This window comes from Lissotriton vulgaris, chromosome 7 (genome assembly GCF_964263255.1).
Source record: "Lissotriton vulgaris chromosome 7, aLisVul1.2, whole genome shotgun sequence".
NCBI lineage: Eukaryota > Metazoa > Chordata > Amphibia > Caudata > Salamandridae > Lissotriton > Lissotriton vulgaris.
Window position 1 is genome coordinate 823944245 of NC_141695.1, and position 25251 is coordinate 823969495.

General features: G+C 45.4%; 1 protein-coding gene across 1 annotated transcript in view; it reads right to left on the reverse strand.

Moving 5' to 3' along the window:
* PGS1 (phosphatidylglycerophosphate synthase 1) overlaps positions 1–25251 on the reverse strand; it is a 676499-nt gene that overhangs the window by 115829 nt on the left and 535419 nt on the right. The window contains exon 9 of the mRNA XM_086931083.1: positions 7656–7795. Within this exon, the coding sequence (XP_086787209.1) occupies positions 7676–7795 (120 nt within the window). The 3' untranslated portion in view covers positions 7656–7675. The remainder of the gene's footprint in view (positions 1–7655; positions 7796–25251) is intronic.

A 25251-nucleotide genomic window follows, 5' to 3' on the forward strand; every position in this document is an offset into this window, starting at 1 on the left:
CCTGATATGCTTGAGATTACTGGGACATTGGCAACACCACAGCAGGACAAGGCCCTAAGAAAGGCAATGCTGTATATTTTTGGCACTCTTCCATCTCCCTCTGGCGCTCCTTCAGGCCCTAAGGGTCCGTAGGTTCATCCAGTGGCTTACCACTGGCACATATGTCCTTGGGGATTTCTGAACCCACCTTAGGTTTCGCACGGACTCTGGTGCAAGCTTCCATTCTGGATCAAAGACCTGCGCTGGTCCCTGCCCTGTAAACACCAGTCGAGACATTGCAGGCACCAGAAGTGGATTTCTGCTTAGACTTGTGTCTGACCCAGAGCCAAATCCACATCAGCTCCAAATGATGTTGCACCCTGAATGCACTTCAGTGAAGCTAGTTTCCATATAATCAGATTCAGACAAAACCCTTCCTCTACCCCAGAGCCTCCCTCAGTTTCTTCACCAGCTTTTCAGACCAGAGTTTGCTGTAATTTGAAGATAATGGAGATGATTTATTGCCATATTATGACTATTGGTAATGGCCCTTTGGGCAGGGTTATCCAAACACATGTTGCCTTCCTCCTCCTACTTTTTGCTGAATTAGTTTTAGCTGGTCTTTGGACTCAGCACTTTACCATTGCTAACCAGTGCTAAAGTGCACATGCTCGCCCCCTAAAAAACAACATTATTGGCTCATAACCAATTTGCATATTTAATTTACTTATAAATCCATAGTAAAGTGCACTTTGTGTGTGGTGTTTTCACTGTTTGAAGTGTTGCACAAATACTTTACACACTGCCTCTAAAGTTAAATCGGATTATTCTGTGCCAAGCTACCAGAGAGTGGGCACAGGTTAATTTAGGATTTGTCCTCTTCTTACCCGGACTAGGATTTTGGTTGCTGCTTGGCTAGGGCTCATAACCCAGTCAACCACCAACTAAATGTCTAACAATAGTCTATATGGATTTATAAGACACCAGCAGACTTGGTAATTCTCCCAATAAGGGCTTATTTCTCAACTTGGGCCACCAAAGGAACAGACTGATTTCTTTGTGGCAGTCATCAGGCTTGCTGCTGAGGTCCTGGATCAACAACTCCCCACTGCGGAGGTTAAAACAAATGTGCTTACCTAAATTCTTCAGTCTGGTCTGACTTCTTCGGACCACTACGTACTGTTCAAGGAAGCCCTAACCAACACCCTTATACGAACTTGGAGTAAATCTTGCTCTTGCCCACCAATGAGCAGACAAGTGGCCACAGACCAGCATCTCATGACCCTGATTTTTTTACTTGGCATCCTACTCATGAGAATGTTAGTGTCCAAATTTCCATCAGCAAGGTGAATCCTAATTGGCTTCCCGCAATCGGACAGGGAGTCGAAAAGGATACCAGGGAAATTAAATGTTTGTCCAAGTCAGCCAGCCTAGCCTTTAGGTCAATGCCTGTTGCCTACTAGGCCATTATACACACTTCCCATGAGACAGTGGTCTCGGAAGAGTTTAGGGCCTATGTGGTTGACCATTCAAGATAGTCAGGATGCAGCGATATATGTGAATCATGCTGATATATGTGAATCATGCTGGTCTGACACCATAGATTGCTTGGGGTGAGCAGTGTACAATCACCAGTGAAGTCATTATTGCAGGTTGTCTGCTCTGTTGGACTTTTGTTTGTTTGCTGGACCAACCATCCTTGTTTAAGTCACCTGCTGTGTTGTTTAAAGGTTTGACACATATTCCATCCCAAACTGTCTGTAATAGTGGGATATTTATTTGCCCCAGACATTCCTCGTGGACACACACTTCAAGCCAGTACACAGCTGCTTGTTGTGTCTTCTGAATTTCAAAATTGTCTTCTTGCTGGAATCACTTCAGCTCATTGTGCAAGTGAGCACCAGGCTCTCGGTGCAGCTGCCTTACACAACATTTTCCCCCAAAAACACTAGTGTTGAGGACCTGAGTGGCCTCTTTTCTAAAAGTTATGATCTATTACACATTGGACTATCCATCACCTTGCCAACATTCTTGGCTCCCCCTCATGCTATAAAAGAGTGAGAGACTCAATCAACTAGACAGGAAAAAGCTGTATGTTTTTAAATAGATGGTACCAAAGACCATCAGGTGGACAATCCACTTTTTCTGAGGTTCTTGAAGCAAAGAGAGGTATGGTGGTGCAGAAATGTACTGTGTCAAGGTGGACATTATCTGTAGTAATATATTCTACGCATTGGCCAAGAAGCAGCCTCCAGAAGACTAAGGGCCTATTCTACCTGGTCCAAAACTGCTACCACTGCATTGGCTCGCTGAATGCCTGATCTTGCCATCTCCTAATACGCGATGTGGACGTCACTGAACATGTACTCAAAGCACTGCTGCCTTAACATCCAGGTCTGAAACTAATAACTTTTTCATTCATTCGCTCCTTTTTGGTTTGAGTCCACCCCTCAGACCCTCCACCTTTGGGAGGTACTACTTTGGCATCTTTTCTAATGATGAGGAATCTGTGGTCAGAAGCACCCATCCTGTTGGAAATCTGCTTCTTTTTTTCAGAGTCACCCCAAATAATTTGCCTTTTTACTAAACCCTATTTTTGCTGGCTATAGAACTCTGCGCACTTTACTCCTGCCAACAAGCAGTAAAATGATTGTGCTCCTCCTTTCAACATGGAAACATTGGAATACATGTGATTGCCATATTGAACTTGCGTATAAGTCCCTAGCATACGAGATCAAGGTGTAACCACAGTGCCTGCAAGTTACATTTAACAAGTGGTCTGTAGAAACCATTGTGCCATCTACAATGTTAATATAACTGCAGGAATGCTACCTGTAGCCTGGCTGTGCAGGTTGTAAATGCAAAGTTGAGCAGTCAAAATAACCCCCTTTATATAGGCCTACATCTAGCTTTGCGATACTTATAAGTAACCCTAAGTAGGGCTTAACGCCCATAAAGGCAGGGTCCACGGTATTTAAAAGTAGAACATGTAAAAGTTTAATGTTAAACATGTCCTTGCAGTAAAAATGCTCTCAAAGAGGATAGAGTGGACCGGACTACACTGGAACAGATGACCTATTATCAGCAGCGAGTGTCATTGCACGCTTACCCCGCATCCTTTCCAGCTGCGCCACCCACGTTCCACACTCTCAAGCATTTAAAAAAAAAAAACTCCCCATGCAAGTTGATCACGCGATTAACCTCAGACATGCAGCGCGCAGCCCCCATCTGTAGCCCGAGAGCTCAGCAGGAATGGGAGGCCTCGCTTGGCATGTCAATCATGCAGGAGCAGTGGACCTTCAGCTGCATGGAGGCATGAACCCTATCCCCAAATTACCAGCTCTGCCTTATCCATTTTAAATTTCTACATAGGCTGTACAGATCCCCTGAATGGCTCGATGTATGAGGCGCACTGCCGGCGATGCAGATCCCCCATTGAGACCTTCTTCTACCTCGCCTGGGAATGTCTCAGCAACCAACAATACTGGGAGACCATTTTTGAGGCAATCGACAAGATGCTTGACCTGCCAATAGAACGATCCCGCTTGACCGTGCTACTTGGGTATGTGAAGTACCTGCTGACAGGTGGCAGTAAACTGGAGGCCATGCTCTAGCTGCTTGCAAAAAGATGCATAACAATGTACTGGGGTAGACGCCAGGGGTAGCACTCAATCAACTGGGACCTTATACTCACCCAGGCCCAGCCTAGACACATATGGGAACTGCTGCAAACCTACCTGCGGTTATGCGCAGAGGAAGCAGGACACTCATATCACCATACACCTGGTGAAGTGGAATAATACAGAACTTACAGCTCAGACAACACTCTAAACAGTCGTACTCGCCCATCTGGCAAAATATACGGAGGTCACCCCTTCACCCTCTAACCCCCTGTGTTCCTTTACACCTTCCTTACCTCTTCTTGTTCAATATGTATTATGTTTCTGTGGAGCAACAGGCAATCTTCCACACCACTATCTGCTAGCATAATGATGTCTGCATGCTCTGGGGATGGATAGACATTGTCTGACGACACACTGCTTCATAGACAAAATCCTGATCTCACTCCCTGAATTGTTACAGAATAAATGTGTGAACGAGGGTGAACTTGCTCCGAGGAGCAAAACAAACAGCTAACCCAAATGGGCACAGTTGAGCCTTTTGCTCCTGACAGAATATGCAAGTGGGCTAGAATGATACTTTTTGACATTGCAGTGTAACAGCTTGTTTGACAAGTCTGCTAGGTTTACGTATAACATTTGGGGCACAAAGGATGGAAACAGGTTACCAAAACAATTTGAGTGAGTGTTCATTGTCTGGTCGCAGAATTCTAATCTTTGTTAAAAGAGATTGCCTAGGAGGTTGTTGTGGATACAAGGACTGCATCTAACTGGATTTTGGTGGCAGATGTTAGAGGACACTTATAACAGTCAACTCTCTGGGCGTACACCCTTGTTCTCAGAGGCTAAGTTTAGTGTGACTGAAGGCTTCGGCAATCTTGAAAATGCCTGAATTGGATAGGGTAAACCCAAGAACCTTTACCCCGTTGGTTAAGGTATCTCCTGGGGTCATTCGTACCCACTAGTTGTGTCAGGCATAAATGTTGCAACTCCAGACACCCACTTCAGAACACTCCTGGACATGAGGAAGATTAGAAGAGGACAGAACCAGCGGACTGCAACTTGATTAGAGCCCTGGAGGACAGGACTTGCTCGCTCCCTGGTACCTAGGACAAAGAAGTAGACTTCACGACTCATAAGGTTGACCTGTTAAAGCCACAAGGCCATTACAAGCTACAAGAGGCCTTTTCCTGCAACTGCCCAGCTGGTCAGTGGCATTTGGACCTAGGCTGGACTCTCCTGTTGGCCTCGGCTTATAACCCTGTGAGTCTCTAAATGTCTCCCCTAAGGTGTTTGGGAGATTTAGAAGTGTACTCTTGCTTGGGACTTAAGACTAAAATCATCAGAAGGTAAAATCTTTGACCAGGATGAATCGGTTTAGTGCAGCCAACGAAGTTAGGATCAAATTGTGCACTGTCTGTGTTCTACCGCAACCATTGATTATCCTTGGCACTTTGTGTTTATTGGACCTATTCCTACTTAAAACCTTAACAAGTCATCCCTCTGGTTCCCCTAGTTGGATTTTTGAAAGTTTTGTCCCATTTTGTTTATTAACTCATTTTGTTTATTAACTGTGTAATAAGGATAATGTCAAAAAACATGATACCAGTAGCTGATATATTACTTTTAGGAGTTCTGATGAATAAGCATTATTGCTATCAGATTCACCCAAGATGCCCTCTCCGACGTCAAATCAGAGATACGTGGTCAGGCAGGCCCTGCAACCCAAGCCCATGCCTATTGAGTAAAAGGGCAAAGGTTGGGTCCCCCATAAACCAGAGACAAACATGCACCCAGGGAAAACCCAGGTCGATTCCAGAGATAGATATCTGCACCACAAACAAGTCAGAGCTATTTGGCCCCAATAAATCTCATTTGGCCAAAGGCTTGTGTTCCCCCAGAAATATTACAAAACTTGATACCTCATCTAGATAGGCACGGCACACTCAAAAACTCAGGACACGACAGGCACACCATACATAGTGATCACGCGCTCCACATGCCGGACTTCTGGACACAAACACACTGGTCCACACAAGCTCTCCCCAAGAGAGCCATCTGTGTCCTTATCAAATGCCCCTGTTTTTGATTTACAACGGAGATGCTTTTTTGGAATGTAGAAAAGTGTTTTACTGTACCTCGTGAACTGTATGAGTTGATGGCCAAAACTTTGCACATCGAGAGATTTGGGCAGACGCATTCTGTCCAGGGTCTCCCGGCCACAGTGTTCAATTAAACTAACTTGTTCCTGTTTTGCCAAACGCCTCTTGCCTTTTCATTTATGTAAGGTAAATTCATATCAGAGCAACACTAGGGGTCTGAAGGTGCAGAGGACGGATCCGTCAGCGGAACGTGACTAGAGGCCTCTGATGGTTCCCTGGGGTCCAAAGGCGCAGCAAAGGGAGCCAGAAATGTGACAAAAATATGCAACATGGCATACTCAAAGGTTTCTATTTGCTGCAGATTCACCAATTGCCTGGGAAATATTATGCTATAAAAGTTGTAGAGCGCATTGCTGCCCCAGCAATAGGGCGTCTCAGCACTAGTCTCAGAAAGAATAAGCTGTATAGACCGACATGACAAAAAAGTGCTGCAAGGAGCACTTAAGAGGAAAACATCCAGGTCCTCAAAATTTTCAACAGAGCGAAATGGCCAAAGAGGAATACACGGAAATAGCAGATTGGACAAAATAGAGGCTGCCTGGGGAACTCAAAGCACACCGGTATCAATTGGGAAATTGGTCTGTAACTGTGGTGGGAAGGGATTAAGTCTCACTTTGGGTTTTTTGAGATTGCCTTTGTACTTTGATTTTTGATCACATATTTGACCTCTCGCTTGAATGATCTGAGGAGCAGGATCAAGTATGCTCCTGCAACTTGAAGCAGGAATTATGGGAGGGCCACACGTTTTTCTTATGTTCGGAGTCATGAAGCTTCGCCTCCCAGTCCAGGATAGTAACAACAATAATGTAATGCCTGGAGCAGGCACAACAACTTCCCAACACACCTGCAGTATTCAAGCCTCTGTTCATACACAGCTTGCATTGGCAGACTTCGATACACCTGCTGAGTCTGCCTTGCTTCATACTCATGGTCCTAAGCACCCAATTCGGGATACCGCCACAGCACCTCTGCCCCAGAACTAACATGGTGACTGAAAGCATTGGGCATCAATACGGTCAATCACCAAGCACTTAAGTCACATGGTGATTGGCTCTCTACAGGTCTTGCGCTGTCAATCGCAGCATTAGTGAGGTGCAGTGATAGCTTCAGAATCTGGCGACCCTGTGTACTGAATTCTGCTGAAGAGCTGCTGGCCATGGATTTAGGCTCCAACATTTCTAACAGGATGCTTTGTATCAGCATTACCCTAAACTCTGCTGGTGTGGACCATCATCATTCAGGCATGAGCAGTTTCTATATTTTATCTTGTCACTCCCAAGGGCTAAAGCTGGTCAGGAGAGCCAGTGCTGGACATCTGTGGAACCTCAGAATGATCAGAACAAATAGGCTGGGCTCAACCCGAACACCCTAGGGGGGCGAGCTGGTCCCACTGCAGTCCCAACCTATGACTGGGGTATTTCAAAGATCAAAAAATCCACAAAATGAGCTCTGTTTTTATTTATCCTTCCATTGATGCACATGGTGCTCATTTTCTCTTCCAATGTTACTATATTTCACAAATTGACCTACGATCCTCCCAGCAGTGCTCACGTGAATGTAAAATGGCCACTTGGAGTGGGCTTTGGCTCCAGTTCAGTAAATGCTAGAAAAACGAAAAAGTACCATGCACTAAACTTTTAAGTGAGATATAACAATAGTAAAACTCTGATCATTACCAGCCAAATGATGATGAATATTCCAAAAGTGTGAATGTATGACTGACTCAGGTAAGCAACTGGTGAGTACCTTATGAATGTGGCCAAGGCGCCATCCCCATGAAAACAGTCAACTAAACTGAATAGCACTGTCCAAAGCTGCTGCGTGAAGCAAGAAGAATTACTGCAAACTGTATACAGACACCACATCCATGGAAGAAAATCAAAAGTGAAGTCACCTGCTGTGCTGCGTCCAGTCTCAGAAGAAGTTCTTTATCAGAGGGGTTACCAGCTTCACCCACAATTTCACATACCGATGAGACTGTTTAAAAGTTGCTGAGGAGACTGTATTTGAGCAGGCGTAGAGCCGGTTCTGCTCCTACAGGTATACAACAAAATACAGCTTAGTTAACAGAAGTCATGCAATGGGGTCTTTAGATACTTGGTCATACAGTCAGCTTCTCAAGAGAGGAATGCAGACAGGTCCAATCACAAGGTACTCATGAGGAAGAGCTGTAGCCAGTCCTAAAGTACAGTCCGGTACAAATGTCAGTCAGTCAGTCAACACAAGCTTTATTCGATTAGTTAAAATCATAAAAGCAATTACATCACATATAAAAATCAACAATTCAAATATTTAAAAACATTTCTTATAAAAACAGTTCATATATTTACATAAAAATATAGCATTTCATGGTTAGACTAGCAAGTGGTAAAAATTTGGCACATTTCAGGGACTGTTTGATTTCAGGTTTCTAGACTTAACTCGCATAGCAGCAACCAAAAAACTTGCGACCTCATATATTACCCTGATGCTACCCAGGAGTTGTAAATAACGGAGAGCGGGGCGAACTTGTCTGAACCCTACTTCTCTCAAAATGGGTGTTAAAAACAATCTCCTACATTCGTCGTAATGGCCGCAAAACATTATAAAGTGCATCAGTGTCTGATCAGAGAGATTGTCACAGCTACAGGGGATGGATGTGTCAGATTTTCCCCATGCTGGACGATTCCCCAGGGAATGCTGTATGATGTTAAGTCTAAATCTCACAAGGAGATTACGGTGGTAAGGTCGAGTAACAATGATCAAATAGGGCTCCACCTTAGGGGTGGTCTGGAGTATATAATTAGCCCTAACCCCCGATTTTTGGACCTCTAGTTCCTCTCGCTCTATTGTCACTCGTTCTAGAAAGTTTTTCTTAATCCAAAGAACATCACCCTTCTTGATGGAGCTCAGGGAAAAATATAGTTCTGGCCTCCCCAACTTCGAAAAGGTGTTTTTAATGTAAACCAACAAGGGATGTTATTGGCTTTATCCAACGACATACAGTCTTTAAGAATGGAGTGATTTAGACTGATGTCAGGATTCAACCAGGTCTTGGCCCAGCAAATCAGAGGTGCCAATTGTAGTTGTTCACTAATGTAGCCAAGACCTAACTCGGTGTGGATTGACAGTACTGGGGTTGATTGGGGGACCACTAAAAGAGCTCTTAAGAACTTATTTTCTGCCACCTGGACTTTGTCTTGTGGTAAATAGCCCCATAAAGAGGCACCGCACTTGGCTATAGATAGGCTTTTTGATTTGTAGACTGTCAATAGTGCTTCTATTGGGCGTGAACCGAGGCGTTTTGCAAAACTCAATAGAGCAGAATTGGTTCTAGTGACAGCTAGACCTTTAGCATTCAGTTGCGGTTTCCAGGTGCCCTTTTCATCAAAAAGTACGCCCAGATAGGTAAAGACCGGGACTCTAGAGATTTCTTCACCATTACAGAGGAACTTTCTCAACTTTACATGTTTCGAGCGCTTCCCCGCAACCATGACGTGGGATTTTTTATTATTTACTTGCAGATCCAATGTAGACATAAATTCCCCAAAGTCGTCCAAAAGTTTCTGCAGCCCTACCCCAGTACGGGCAAGCAGTACCGCGTCATCCGCGTAGAGGAGTACTGGCACCAAGTACTCCCCCACACGTGGGACGTCAGAAGTGGACCCTTTCAGAGTTGATTCGAGGGAATTTATATATAGACTGAATAGGAGGGGTGCCAAAATGCACCCCTGCCTTACCCCTCGTTTCGAATTAAAGAAACTCGTAGATCTTCCCTCACTATTGGTTCTGATAGTGGCCCTCAGGTCTTGATGCAGAGCCGCTAAATAATTGACCAATGGAGGATCAAACCCTATATTAATTAGAGTAGCCCAAAGTTTACCACGATTAACAAGATCAAAGGCCGATGAAAGGTCCATAAAGGCCATATAAAGCAGACCCTCCTTGGCTAAGGTATATTTATTAATTAACATGTGGAGGTTAAGGCATTGGTCAAGAGTACCCCTTTTGGCCCTGAACCCATATTGTAATTCAGACAGGACCCTCCTCTCTTCCAGGTGTTGGCCCATTCTCTGCAAGATGACTCTGCCCAAGATTTTGACGGCAGAGTAAATCAGCGAGATGGGCCTATAACAGGCAGGGTCAGATCTTGAACCTTTTTTAAAGATTGGTATTATGAAAGATGTGGCCCAGGAGGGGGGAAACCCTGTAGTAATTGTGGAGTTGAAGACATTTGTAAGCAACTTAGCCCAAAACTCCAACGGGGACCTATAAAGGTCTGCTGGCACCCCATCTGGCCCCGGGGCCTTATTTTTTGTCATCTCCATAATAGCTTTTTGTACCTCCTTCTCCTCGAATCGCACAGGGGGTTCTAGACCAGGTTCTATAAGGTCCATCACTATTATGGGCTCATCAATACTATCATATATTTTGCTAAAGTGAGCGACCCATGACTCATCAGGGATTACAGAGTCCATCACTGAATTATTTGAGCCAGAAAAGTAAGGATGGTTTATTACAGCCCAGAATTTTGAACTATCTTTTTGCACATCCGGTGACATGAGATTATCCCATGCCTCCTCCTTTATACATTTTTTACGGTTGGCCGTGGCAAATTTATAATTTTTCCTTAGTGCGGCCACCCTTTCCTTGCTTCTCGGATTTTGTTTTAGTGCAAGCAGTAGTTCTTTATGGGCTTTTGAACATAACTCGTCAAACCACCTTGGCTGATCTATGCAATACCTCCTCTTTTTATATTTTAGTCAAGACTCACTTGAGAGCAGATAGTGGAAAAAGAGTCTATGACCTGTTTCCCATCAGCCGAAATATCCAGACATATAGCCATGTCCTCCTTAACTTTCTGCTCTAGATCCTTAAAAAAAGTGTCTGGTACCACCTTTGCCCAGTTGAGCCTCCTCCCCTGATCTTTAGGAATGAGTTTATCGGGATTACAGTCCTCTTTTGACTGCTTGATGTCTATGTCCTTCCCCCTGTATATAGTCATGATTAAAGGGTTATGATCACTAAAGATCGAAATTGTGACCTCTATAGAGGAACATAACTGTACCACACCAGGGGAAACGAAAATGTAATCAATTATAGTTTCTGCGTCCCGGCCTACAAAGGTCGGGGCCCTTTCCTCCCCTCCGCTTCCCTCAACTTCATAAAGATTATTGTTTGCAAGGAGGTCTTCTAACAACTCACCTTGGGGTGAGTGCTCAAAGTGTGTAGAGATTGAGCCAGGTGGGCCTATATTGTGTTTATCTAAACAATTCCAGACACAAGGATGAATATTAAAATCTCCCATTAGGATTATGTCGAATATGACAGTTTGTGTCGACTTATAGTGTTCTAAATAAGAAGCCAGTGTATTTAGGTGCAAATTTTGTGTGACCTTCTCTGGCGCATTATAAAAATGTTAGAATAATATCTTAGGATATTTGGGGCGACTCCATTCTAATCCTTGTAAATTTTCCGACAACCACCCCAAATTACTAAATGAGCCTGGGAGTCTGAGTGAAGTTAGAATACATAGACCCCCTTTTGATCTGCCTCCCTGTCCTGGTGTTGCCTTAACGTGAAAGCTACGATAGCCGTCTAAGTGAAAAAAATCACTTGTGTCCCAAGTCTCTTGTAGGGCTATTATCTCATGTTTTGTCACAAAATGTATCCATCTATCATCTTTTAATTTTTTACCAAGGCCAGCCATGTTCCAACTAATTATTTTACACGTGGAATTAGGGAGCAGTGGATTGTCCAATGTAATGGTAGGCGTATTGTCTGGTTCTGTAAGTGGTTGTCAATCATTAGTGTCCAGACTTGAGAGGGCAGAAAATCTATTTGTGACTGCTAGGTCATTGTTATGGCCTGTGTCATTCCTATCTATCGTGACTGTTTTTACTGCTCTCAATTGGGCCTGTTGCGATTGATAGGAATAGCACTTGGTGTTATTATCTTTCAAAGTAGAACAGTGAGCTGTAGGAACTACAGGCCGACATGTTACAAGAAGTGGGAGGTTGGATGGTGGATAGAAATAACCCAGGTGAAGTGGTCTAATACCCTGCCCATCTAGCTCTGAGCCATCCCAGAGCAGTATGTCCACGATATTAGGTCTGTTGAAATTGACAACTACACAATCTCCTGGGATGGTCTTTTTCCGTTTCCCCACCCACTCGACTCTTCTGGCCGAGATCATGCTAGAAGCAATGTCAGCACTCCCACTGCTAAATTGTGAACACCAACTTTTGGTTCTGTTCAAAAGATCATTGTCAGATTCTACAGCTCCATTTTTAAGAGGTGGGATTCCTGTCAGGACTACCACTAATGGGGCAGCTTGTGGGGGGAGATGTAATGTAGATATTTTAGTGGGACGATGGTTTGTAACATGACCACTTTTGTAAGGTGAGCTAAGATGTTTGCCCTCGTCAGGCGATAAGTATTTATGTACCGCCAAGGTGGAGATTGGCCTCAACGCCTCCTGACTAGGAGCTCCCGACTTAATCGGCATAATCTCCCCCAAATGAGGCACAGTGTCCATAGCCTGACTAGACATTCTAGACATCCTAGTTTGGTTAGCTCCTGTATCTTTTGCCTCAGTAAGAACTGTGAAATGGGACTTAGCATCCCTTAAAAATATATCGATACTTTCACATTTCTTAGCTATATTTGCAACACAAAAATTCAAGGTGTCCACAATTTCCTTGCCTATATTCACGAGAATGGGCTCCAAGTGAGATTCAATCAATTCCTCAATTAGGTCCGAGACGTTTGTTGGGAGCCCATGGGTAGATCTATTGGTCACATTCCCTGTAGACAAAGTAGCGATTTTCTTCCTTTTATTACGTTTACAGGTGGGTTCTGTGGTGCCTTTTTGTGTTCTAGGGTCCCTTGGGCTAGTTCTCTCGGAGGTATTTAAACTAGTTTGCTGGTCCTGTACACCTTGAGTCGAATTGACCACAACAATGTCTGGTTCAAGTGTGATGGGGAGCACCCCACTGGGGGAAGGCAGACCGTTCTGGGTGGGCAAAGTATCAGTACATGGGTCAAGTCCCAATTCCTTTTCAACAGTAGAAATTTGTTCATTTAGTGCTCCCACTGCAGAAGTCAAATATGAAATAAAAGTTTCAGATTTTCGGGGCACCTTAGCCTTCTTACCTTCCCCTTCTTTAGTATGTAGCTTGCGCTTCCCCATACTACGACCAAGAGGGGTGGCCCAGCCCGGCCTCCTTCTGGCCCCTGATGGCCACAGATGGCCACAGATGGCCCGCCCTCTGCCCGGGCCTAGCCCGGCGCTGCCCACACGCGTCCCGCGCGTTGGTGATGTCAGAAGACTGCGTCGGCCCCCAGTGCTGCTGGGCAATGTAGTCCTGGTGTGACTACTGCCGTTCCCCTCACGGCGTCCGTGGATGCTGGGTGGTGCAGGATCGTGCTGCAAGCTCCTAGCGCTGGTGCCGTTCCCCTCACGGCAGGCAGCGCTCTGCGAGTATGCCGGTACAAATGTAAACAAAGTCTCATCAGCTGTCAAGCAAGAAGTGGTGTGGATGGTGGGAAGTTGAGGGAAGAGCCATGTGTGTGCGAGGGGCAACAACAACTGAGTTACTACACTTATACAGTGTTATATACAAGCGAAGCCAATCTCTAGATAATATGCTGCGAAAACTAAGTAGATACAGTCAAGCAAAGTCATAGGTGTTCCCCATGGAAATAAACGTAATGTGTCAATTTGAGGTGCATTTAGGATGACAGTGTTCAACTCCTTTTGCCTTCATTGCTTGCAAACTGGCTGAGAGATGGAAGTAGCAGATAGACTGATGGTTTTGGATGGAGCCTAGCTTGCGATTTTCTCTTACATGTATACATTTTGAATACATGTAAAAACTAAGCCAGAAGAGTAGACATTTATTTGTTCCTCTAGGATACAATGATGAAAAAATCAGCGAACCTTAAAAACAGGTCTTTCAGAGATGCCCATATAGGGTGTTACCATAAAATGAATTTTGAGCTGACCATATGGCCAATCATAAAACGATGGGCATTTAAATAGGACTTAAAAATATAGATGTTATCTTGGCTACTTGTACAGATCTTTTTTCTATCTTTTTACCCACAGATTCTTACGGGTCCATGAAGGAGGGTGAGATGATGGATTTGTGTTTTGTAACCAAGGAACTTATGCTAAATATTATGATTTGTTTTAGAAGAAACGCAGCGAAGCCAGCTCAGCTGCAACAAATTTTAAATACCACCCAAATATCCTACTAGATTATCATATTGTCAGAGAACCCTCTCCTATCCCAAAATAGCTGTGTGCCACCTGCAAACAATTCAAATGGGAAGTTGTGACTTGTTAGTTTTGGCAAACTTTAAAACACAGGGACAATGGAAAACACCGAAGTGCGCCAAAATCTAGGTCACTAAAGGGTAATGTGAAGACCCATCCCAAATGTTGAAGGTACAATCATGTACAGGAAATTAATTGAAGGCAAGGCCAGGCCAGTGTCATCCACCTCCCAACTGTATGATGTGATCAAGAAGAGGTGTATGCTCAGCCACACCAAGAGTTACTGAAAAGTCTAAGGGTGTCAGTACCGCACCCCGAGACCCCCCCCCCTCGTACCTGGAAGCAGGGCCAGACAGCAGAAGACCCCGAAAAACGTCCGCGGCAGCCGCCTTCCGAGCCTGCAGCCTACGCGCGGCGGCGGGCAACGCAGGCATGACGTCACCGCTACGCCACTGGAACTACGATGCCCAGGGGGCCGTGCGCAAAGCATGCGCAGGTTGGCCACGGCATAAATGGCGCCCGCCAGTTAGCAGCAGCGTCGGAAATTGACGAACGCTAACGGCAGTTAGCTTACCTCGGGAGAAACGCGAGGTTAGCGTTTGTCTCCCTTTAGTCTTTGCCGGATCTTCAGAGCCTCGAGGAAGGTTCATGAAACAGCGGAGAGACGGACGGCCGCCCTACTTCGTTTCTGCTTCAGCGCTTGCCATCTACCTCATAGGGAGAAAAGGAACCATCGGCTGGGGCTCTGGAAAACCCTCCTAAGCAGGCAAGCCTTACGAAGTGCTAAGGGGGTTCAAAGCAGTGACGCAACTGCTGGTGAGATACCCTGAAGCATAAACACATACCCTGCCGCAGCAAGCGGAACTCGAGCGGCATTTTCGGCCGCTACTTTGCACGGTGTCCTCCGTTGGTGTGCTACCAGGACAGGGGCTCTTGCGGAGGACGGTTTGTCCCCAAGGTTCGCTCAGAATTGTCGGCTGAGAGGTGTTCCGCCTGGAGTTGCTGAAACGGCGAAGGGTATCGTTGACTTAACATTATTTATGTAATCCTGGATGTGTAATCTTTCTGTTGGTAAAGACATTAAACCGCCTACAAGTACTTTATCTCATTATTGTCTGGGCATTTTGTTGGCTTTAGTTTGCAGAGTCAGGGATAACATTCTAGGTCTTGGCCTCGTTCCGCTCTCATAGGAACTCAGCAGCCAGGCAGTGGGTGGTGCACTACACGCGCTCCCCAGTGGCTGGTCTAGCTAGCGTCAGGCCGACCCCGAGGACCAAGAGGTTCACAAAGGGCAATCTGGCCAGGTGGACTGCTTCAGTACATGATTGGAGGAAGAACGGTCTCCGACCCTAAATGGCAGGAGGACTGGTTGAGATAAATACACATCCTGTGGCTCTGCTATGGTATGTCTATTATCACCATGAAATCATAATCAATAGGAACATTATAGAATTATGATTGGCTGATTGTACTTGCTCCAACAGCCAATGTCTGCGAATATTAATGGGCTTTCTAAGCCAGACATTGTAGTTCGCCTTTGATTTCAAACAAACGGTTTATGACCGAGTATCGGAATATGGGCAGAACGATTGACTGCCCTCAAGTAAGGATCAGACTGGAGGATTGCGGACAATGACCTGCTGTTGCTGTGACAGGAGAAGGCGACAGACTACCCCTCATGGTGAGAACGTGCCTCAACAAGCCAAACAACTCGGAGGACCACATTGGTGAATATTGTCATGAGGAATTCTGCCTTCATGGGCAATCTGCTCGACACTGTGGTATTAACATTGCAGCCCAACTGACCCAAAGGCCCACTTCCCACGGAGAGAAGGGATAATGGTTGAACTGAAGCTGCCAGGAACAGGAGAGACCATAATGCCGAGGGGGTGAATTGCTTTGCACTGCCGCTACCTTCTGATTCAACTACTCCTGTGACAGGCTCCCCTTTGAATGGCTGCAATGGCGAGTGTTTGACCCTCCGTTCATTCCCTCAACAGTTAAGTTCCCCAGTGTAAGGAGACAAAAGCTACATGTTTCCCCTGAGTTTGGAGACATAACAAAAAGAGCATCTCAAAATTCCACCCAATGGCTAAGACATTCAAATGTGCTGATGCACAAACCATATACAGCAAGGCTGACAAGACTAATGCCCTCTGGGCATGCTTGCACAACCCAGATAACACGCTTAGGCTCCACAGCAGACAGAATGAGCACCTTGTTGTCCTTTTACTAAAGTATCCACTTGCTTTAAGTTTAATTGACATACTGAAAGAGCGTGAAGGTCATATCCTTCCCCCAGAGTAAGTGTTGGCCGTACCAGGAGTCTCAGCCTAAAGGGGAGGATCTTGCCACTTCAGTGATGTGGCACTAGTGTGCGTTTCCGAGAGACCCAGAGACAGCTAGTAGTAATTATTACAATGATTACCTAGTGGTCCCTGATTTCCAAAGGCTTTCTGGGAACAGGGCTGACTAGCACAAACCTCTTGTAGAAGGGGCATTGGTGCCTCTGGCAAGCTCTACATCGTGGAATCTGGAGGCAAGGGCATGTAGGGAAGGTCAGTCGCTGGAAGGAAGACAGCAGTGGGGAGTGAAGCAGAAGTGAAATATTCATAGACAGAGGAAAGTGGGACGGAGGAGTGGACAGTTGGATGGGCGGCTGTGAGAAGAGGTACAGAGACATCACTAAGGACTAGTACAGCAGTGCAGTAAAGGGCATAGATGCACATGTGCCAGGACTGGGCCACCTGGAGGAGAGAGATGGGACACTAGTGGAGAGAGTAGCAGAGGTGCTGCGAGGAGAGTGGCAGGGATAGATACAAGTAGAGGGGCAGTGAATGCAGTGGCAAGAGGGAGGAACGTGGGGAGAGGATGAGGGACAGATCATAGGTGAGGAGCAGGAGAGTAGAAAGTAGTGTAAGGACAGCAAAGTGATAATAGAGGGGAGGGTTACAGAAAATATTCAGGGAAGTAGGAAATGTAACACGTTTCTGCTCCAATACCACACACCTTGAAGGATGGCCTGCCTTTGCTCGTCATATCAGACTAACCTGCTGTGGACGGCCGAACCTTCCTCCTCTCTGCCACCAGTCCCATCTAAACAGATACCATCATCATCTCCACAAACATCGTCATCATCTTCTCCTAGTAGGAAACCACTGGCTTACGTATGTCCGGTAACCATGTCTAAACATTGTCGAAAGATGCCATGCCTTATTTATATTTTTACCACCTTGTTTAGGCTCAATTGTGGTGCCAAAGAAGGAAGCAAGTTCTCTCCAGATAGCTCTGCAAATATGATTACATCCTTCTACAGCAAAAAACCTGGTTCAACACACCAGAAATGAAATTGGTTTAGTAGTACTTTTAAATGTACATTTCAAGCAGTACTCATTTTACAGCTGTCAGGTGCTAAAATCCGGCTCCTGAATTGAGAGGACATGCTAGAATTGTATGGAGGTACTGATCTGAATTGTCTTTACGTAAGTCACTCTCCTCCAAGAATGCTGTGGTTATTGTAGGAAAGTAGGATCTGCTTTTTTGGTTACCCCCACTTTCTGCCTGGTGTCCGTGTGTTTTGACTGTAGTCTGCTGGGATCCTGCTAATCAGGACCTCCGCAACTGTGCTCTCTCCCCTAAATTGGCTCTGGTACCTCCACAATTGGCTACTGGCGTACGCTTATAAGTCCCTAGTATATGGTACTGAGGTACCCAGGGCATAGGTACACCAGGGGTCTCCCATGGGCTGCAGCATGTGTTGTGTCACCCATGGGAGTCCACTTAAACTCCGACTACAGGCCTACCATTGCAGCCTGTATGAGATTGTGCTTGCATCCCTCACAACAGATACACGTTTCCTTATATCTGAGGTCATTCTACTTAAAACCTACAAGTCATCCCTATGGTAGGCTTTGTTACAAGTGTGAGGGTGCCCCTGCATGAGAAGGACACCCCTACAAACCCCGGAGTTGATACTCCAGGCTTTGCAAGTATGGTCAGACATTTTAAGGTATACAGTGGACATCAGTCATTACGAAATGTCTAACTAGATAATGCCTACACCGAACCTGATCACGTTTGATATCAAACATATTGTGATCATACCCCAATACCGATTCCTGTGTTGGAAGTATGATCCCATGTACTGGGGGCTCCTTAGGGTACCCCTCCCCCTGTACTCCCGATAACCGCCTTTTAGGGTCTGTCAGCAAGCTAGTGTCGCTGCTACTGCTGCTGAGCTCAGCTCGAGCAGGGGAAAGTATAAAACTAGGTTTCCTGTCACAGGGAGGGGTAACCACTCCCATGATAGGACTTAGTGTATTGGCCTAGGGTGGGGCGCTTTCCAGCGGCACCAGACTGCATTAAACGGCACAAGTGGAGCGCTCCTTGCATACTGCGGTTTAAGCCAGTTCAGGAACCCTTGGTTCCAACTCTGGCGCGAAACTGGACAAAGGACAGTGAAGTATCCTCTCCTCTGTCCAGCCGATCCTCTGGAGGGACCCCAGAGTCGTTCCAACCCTTTCAATGGGTATTTAAGGGCTACCCTGTGGGCGGGTCGTCAGATTTATCATGGAAAAAGGCTTGCCTCTGAAACCAAGACACTCTTCGAAAGTCTGGACAATTGTACTTTGATGGATTTCAACTGGACCCGACACTGCATTAAGGAAGACTCCTGTTGTTCCTAGTCTTGATATTCTTCAAGTCTTCTGCCTCCTCTGTGTCTGTGCTACACCCAGGTTCTTCAGAAGACCTTAGGGCATCAAGGATATCTGAATAAATCTCTCTTGGAGTTAAAGAGTCACTCCCCTGCACCTGTAGGCACAGCAACAAAGCTGACCGGTCTGCTGCTACTAGGGACTTCTAGAGGCTCAGCAACACAGGTTGCACTGGGAAAGGTCCTCTGTCTCTAAAACTGCAACCATAAGTTCTCCATTGACTTTTATTGGGCATGTGACTCTTTCAACTCTGCACACAGCCTCTGTGGGGTTCCTGGGTACTTATCATGGGTGGGTCCTGGCTCTCCCAGCTCCTCTGAGTCTTATGGTCCAAGTCCTGTTCTCCTTTGCAGTTCACTTTCCACTTTCTTAGTAAATGGTTTGGTCTCCCCCTGGAGACCAGTGTATTTTTGTGCTACTTACCTGATTTTTTTGAAGTATTCTTGTGTGTGCTATTGATATCTCCAGGTAGGAGATATACCAGTGTGTTAGTGATTGTATTGTGTAATAAATAGAATCATTTTCTTACAAACACTGAGTGGTTAATTTTCATCTCATTTACACTATTGATTTAATGTGGTAAAACAAGCTGCTTAACACTCCTTCAGGATAAGCCTGAAGGCTGCTCTCTACAGCTACCACTTTGAGAGCTTTGTATGCTTATCAAAGTCTACTTAAAATCACCATAGGGTTTGCCTGGATTATTGCAAGGTGCATACCTTCTTTGAGTGTGCACCACATACTACGCCAACTACCTACAGGTATTATATGGGCCTGAATTAAGGAAAGAGGGTGATTAAAATACTCTTACCCCGTACCCCATATTCGTCACACAGGCACTGATGATGGGTACATATATACCACAGTGTCTGTAAGGTGCTTTGTGGATAAGTGTCCTTATCCAGGCATACACTCCTTGCACATTTAGAAATATTTCCAGTGCTAGTTGCATTGCCTGACTATTAATGCTAGAGAATTTTTTTGTGATACTCTATTTTAGGACACAGACAAATCATTTAAGGGGTATCTATTGTTGATTTCCTGTAGATATTGGGACACTGCTATTGTTATTTCCTCATTCTCCAATTCCAAGGGCTCTAGACTGAAGACAATTTGGGTGGCTCCACACGAGCAACCTGTGTACAGACAGTTGTAGATGGGGCAAAGGCGAGCAGAGATTTCTTTTGCAAAAGAGTTGGAAGACCATTACTGAAAATGATTGGAATATTTGAGCAAATGTTTGAAAATTCATAGTTCATACTTCTGCGCTAGGTTCCTTTTCCAACTGCACTCTGCTTTTCAGACTCTTTTTAGCTTTGGACAACTGCATCATCAAAACAGTCCTGAGGTAGTGTTCCCACCAACCAGGCACAGACTTCGATCCGATCTTGGTTCATGTTCATTGATTGTGAGACATTTATGAATATGATGTTGTGGTCTTCCCTAAACTCTACACGTGACACCTTATTTTTGGCTCATCACTGTAATGTTTTGTGGTCTTCTAAGGGTTATTTTGGGAGGCTAGAACTCTGATGCTGATGTGCTTGGCGGAAGCTGATAATGTGAGGGGCCTTTTTAGGTTTTAAAGCAAACACAATAAGATGATGGACGGAGTGCTGAAACTTTTCAGACACAGATCTGGATTTAATCCATCATTGTTCTTCTGCGCAATACACCACCCCAGTTTGGACCCTGCCATATGCAAATCAGTCTTGACCCTGGTCCTCATGAGAACAGTCCAGCCCAAACGGCCAGGCTTTTTAGGTTTCGCCTGCACAGCGCTTGCTCTGTGCTTGTAAAATTTCTTGTATTTAATAGATCTTAAGGGAGCTCTTATCAGTTCCCATTGGCGAATTACTGTGTTCATTTGCTTTGGTGTGTTATTTTTTTTGGGTAAACTCACCCTGGCTGCACGCATTTACGATACTTCTACTAAAGCTGTTGACACTGTTTAAGCCCCATTCACAGTCAAGATAAGATCTCTTCCCACAGAAAAGGCAGGCAACTAACAGTATGCGGAATGCTTTTGTTTTTTTATACTTAGTTGTGTAAAGTAGGTGCTTTAGCCTTAGAATGTTTGTGGCATTTCCTATTCATGCCTCAGTCCCTTTCTTTGAACTTTGTAGGCATTATGGGATTGGTTTTTTCAACTTTATCTATTTGGTCATTATGATCAAATTATAAATGTTGTAATAAACATTGCACTATAAAAATAAAGATAATATATAAGAGCTATGCAATATTTCACTACTAAACAGGCAGCCACAAGTGCAGTTACTTTGCAGACAACAGGATCATGATTTGAATGGTGCAGCAGGTGCACTTGCACCGGGTCAAAAAAGATGTTGGAATGCCTCTAAACACATAACATTGCTATATTTGACTACTAAACAAGCTGTCACAATTGCCGTGATCTTGCAATTAAAAGGGACTTGACTGGAATGGTGCAGCAGGTGCAGTGGCACCCGGGCCAAAAGCTCTCAGGGCGCCACTAAACCCAGATTATTACTACAATTTAAAACTAAACTGGCAGTCACAACTGCAGTTACTTTGCAGAGAAGAGGGTCATGATTTCAATTGGGCAGCAAGTGCAGTGAGACACCAGGACCAAAAGCTCTAGGCCTCCCAGTTAAACCCCTACAATTGCTATATTTCTACTGAACAGGCAATCACAAGTGCAGTTATCTTGCAGAAAACATGATTGTGATTTGAATGGTGCAGCAGGTGCAGTAGCACCTGGGCAAAAGTTGTCAACTCCACTAAACCTTAAATATTGCTATATTTTACAACTAAACAGACAGTCACAAGTGTACTTATCCAGCAAGTGCTGGGGTCATGATTTAAAAATGCAGCAGGTGCAGTGGCACCGGGACCAAAAGCTCCAGGCACCCCACTAAACGCCTAATATTACTATATTTTATTCCTAAACAGGCAACTACAATTGGTTACCTTGCAGAAAACAGGGTCATTATTTGAAGGGTCAAGCTGGTGCAGTTAATGTTAATGTTAGGGGTTTTTATAAAGCGCATGGCTGCCCCAGCAACAGGGCATACCAGCACTTGCTGCGGGCATCAAGTGGGATAGAGTTCCATAGTGCAGGGGCCTGGGCTTTGAAGGAGCGAACCCCAGCACTGTATCTGCGGACACACAGCAAATGGTGCTCAGCCGAGCACCGCGCTCGCAATGTAACACAAGGTGTACATAGTCCCTGCAGGATTTGGGGCCCTGGCCATGTACGATCTTATGTGTAGTGAAGAAGGTTTTAAACTGGGCTTGCGGTTTGATTGGCAGCCAGTGGAGGCGGCAAAGGAGATTGGAGATGTGGCAGTTCCTACGCAGGGCAAACAGAGTATGTGCTGCAGCATTCTGTACCCGTTGAAGTCTTGCAGTTACTGTTTTGTGTACGCCGAGCAGAAGACCATTGCAGTATTCAAGGCGCAATTGAACAACTGCTTGGACTATCAGTTGGCAGCATCAAAGATTCCCTATGGGTTTTGGGCCGCGCAGAAGGCCGAAACAGGTACCAAACACTTTTTTAGCATGGGGCTCGAATGAGAGGGTGGTGTCGATCAAGTCCCCTAACTCTTTGATTGCATTTTTCGGAGGGGGAGGGGTGCTCAGGGTTGCAGGCCACCATTGGTCGGCCCACTTGTGGATGTCACAGCCAACCAAGAGCACCTTTGTCTTGGCTGAATTAAGCTGCAAGTAATTATTTGCCATCCAGTCGCTGATGGCCAGCACATCAGCACGGAATTTAAGTTGGTCCTGAGCAGGGTTGTTGGAGAAGGTGAATACCAGCTGGGTATCGTCCACGTAGGATACCATTTTGATATTACGTTCTTTTTACAACAAAACAGGCAGTCACAAGTGCAGTTATCTTCCAGGCACTAGGGCATGATTTCAATGGTGCAGCAGGTGCAGTAGCACCAGGCATAAAAGTTGTCAGAACTCCTCTAAACACATAATATCGCTATATTGACTACTAAACAGGCAGTCACAATTGCAGTAACCTTGCAGTTTAAAATAACTTGATTTGAATGGTGCAGCAGCACTGGGGCCAAAAGCTCTAGGGAGCCCGGTAAACCCAGATTATTGCTAATTTTTACTACTAAATAAGACAATCACAAATGTATTTATCTAGCAGGCAATACGGTCATGATTTGAATGGTGAAGCAGGTGCAGTGGCACCAGGATCAAAAGCTCCAGGCACCCCACTAAACACCTAAAATTGCTATATTTTACTACTAAACAGGCAGTCAGTGCTGTAGGTGCAGTGGCACTGGGCTCAAAAGTTGTCAGAAATTAAATTTGGTTTCCCTCTGGTGAGGTACAATTCACTCTTTCTCTGGCAACTACGAGAATATGCTATGGATCTCAGTGATATTGGCCATTTAGCTGAACCTTCTTTGGGGTTAATCATTGGTATGGTCCCTTTATTGGATGCAACACCGCACCTTATTTACAGAGGTGGACTTACCAATTATATGAGGTCCCGTTTCCCCAATACTAAGGGACCATTTTACCTCTGAATCGTCTGATCAACATTCACGGTTGGAACATAGCACCTAGCATTAGGCTGCCACACACCTAGACCAAGCTGTTTTTTCTTATTCCCGATGATAACTCATGGTGATGTTTGGTATGAACACACAACTTAAATGGGTCACAACATCGACAATATCAATAGGTATTACGTATCAGTGTCTCGCCTACTTGACATCCAACAAATGAGGATATGTGCCTGAACATACATACGAGTTTCTATTGGACACCCAATTGAGTCATTTGTGCATTTTATGTTCCATTGTTAAATGTCCTGCGTATTTAATGTTTTTCATGTTTGATACACTTTGTCCAATATTTAATTTTTGTTACTGTATATGGTACGACAGTCCTGTGTGCCTTCTCGATAAGTCATTATCTTTGTTGCTCCACGATATATTGATTTTCTACTTATTTGTTGTACCATGCAATTGGCAATTCCTAGTCGATCAGGAGATAAATAAGGTTCTCAATAAAGAAATATAGCACTTCGCAACAGAACCAATTGCTGTTACATACCACCAGTAGGTGGCATTGTGTGGTTCTATGCTGGTTCCATACCAACCTAAAAGTGATGGAGGAGAGCTGCATATCAGGTCCAGCCTGTGAGAAGGTGGCCTGATATGCAGTGCTCACTATTCTAGTGAACACTATGTATCAGTCCAGCAACCCTTATTGATGATTGGTTGTAAGTCAACCTTATAGACCAGCTATCCTAGTAGCGTGGATACGAGCAGTCTAAGGCTAAAGACTCGAGAGGGCGTGTTAAGCCAGCTGTTATACCACACATATACCCCTTGAACACCAAGTGAAAGGACACCACACAAGTGTTATGAAAATAAACAGTATATTTATTAAGAATCACAACAGCCCTGTACTCTTTATGAGGACAGGCTACTAAGCACAAAACAAAACTCTTACGAAAATACTTAAGTTAGCACAGTATATACAAATGCCCGAGGGGCACGGAAAACCATATACTCAAAGTGGAATGCGAAATTACTAGCAGGTAAGAACAGTACTAATAGGCTTTGGAATCGCTAGGTCTTGACTATAGAATCTTCAGATTACTTCTAGGAGGCCTAGGGGACTCGGGTGCAGAGTGTGCACTCTCACGCGTGATGCGGGACAAAGTCTATGGTAGCTAGATTTCACAGAGTTAGTGTTCTCGGGCGAACCCGACCTGGTAGGAGGAAAACGAAAGTGGATTCTGACCCTTGGATAGTGAGGCTATGCTGGGGCACCGAAATGCCGAAATTACCTAGCCCAGGGGCTGCAGCTGCATATGTCTCAAAAGACGTCGGGAATCCTCGTAGACGGACCAGGAGCCTGGAAGAAAGATGCTGGCAGGCGACCAGTGAAGAGAGTTCGAAGTGATCCAAGCCTGGATCTTGAAGATGGACGATACCTGAAAGCAGAGGGGACCAAGTTCGAGACTACTAGCCAGTAGTCAGGTGGCACCAGGAGGGTACCGGATGGTAGTCACCTCGGCTAGGTGAGTGGGTGACGCTGGGCTCTGCAGATCTCACAGACCAGGAGGCGTTGTCGGCGACCAGGATGGAGGAGCGAGCTGTCCCACGATGGATGAAGCTGTCGGCGTCGCTGGACCCAGGATTGGGCAACAAAGCCTTGGCAAATTCAAGCCCACGCGGTAGACTCAAAATGGCGTCTGGAGTGGACCAGGAGGGTCCGGGGTGCTTCTCTCTTGAAAGGAAGCAAGGGCCAGTCTGGAGCAACCAGACCAGCAGTAGTGATGTCGTCGGGCGTCGTGAAGAAGGCCACAAGCCAGCCGGCTAGTAGCCACACAGCGCGGTGAACAGCGAAAAACAGAAGGGCCCCACGCAGATCGTGGAGATGCTGGAGGGCTGATCTTCGGTGCTGGAGCTGCTCAGGGTTGGGGCTTCTCGGACCCCAAAGCACTCACCAGTGGAATACTCGGTGGGCTTGTTGCAAAGAAGTCGTGCAGTCTTGGC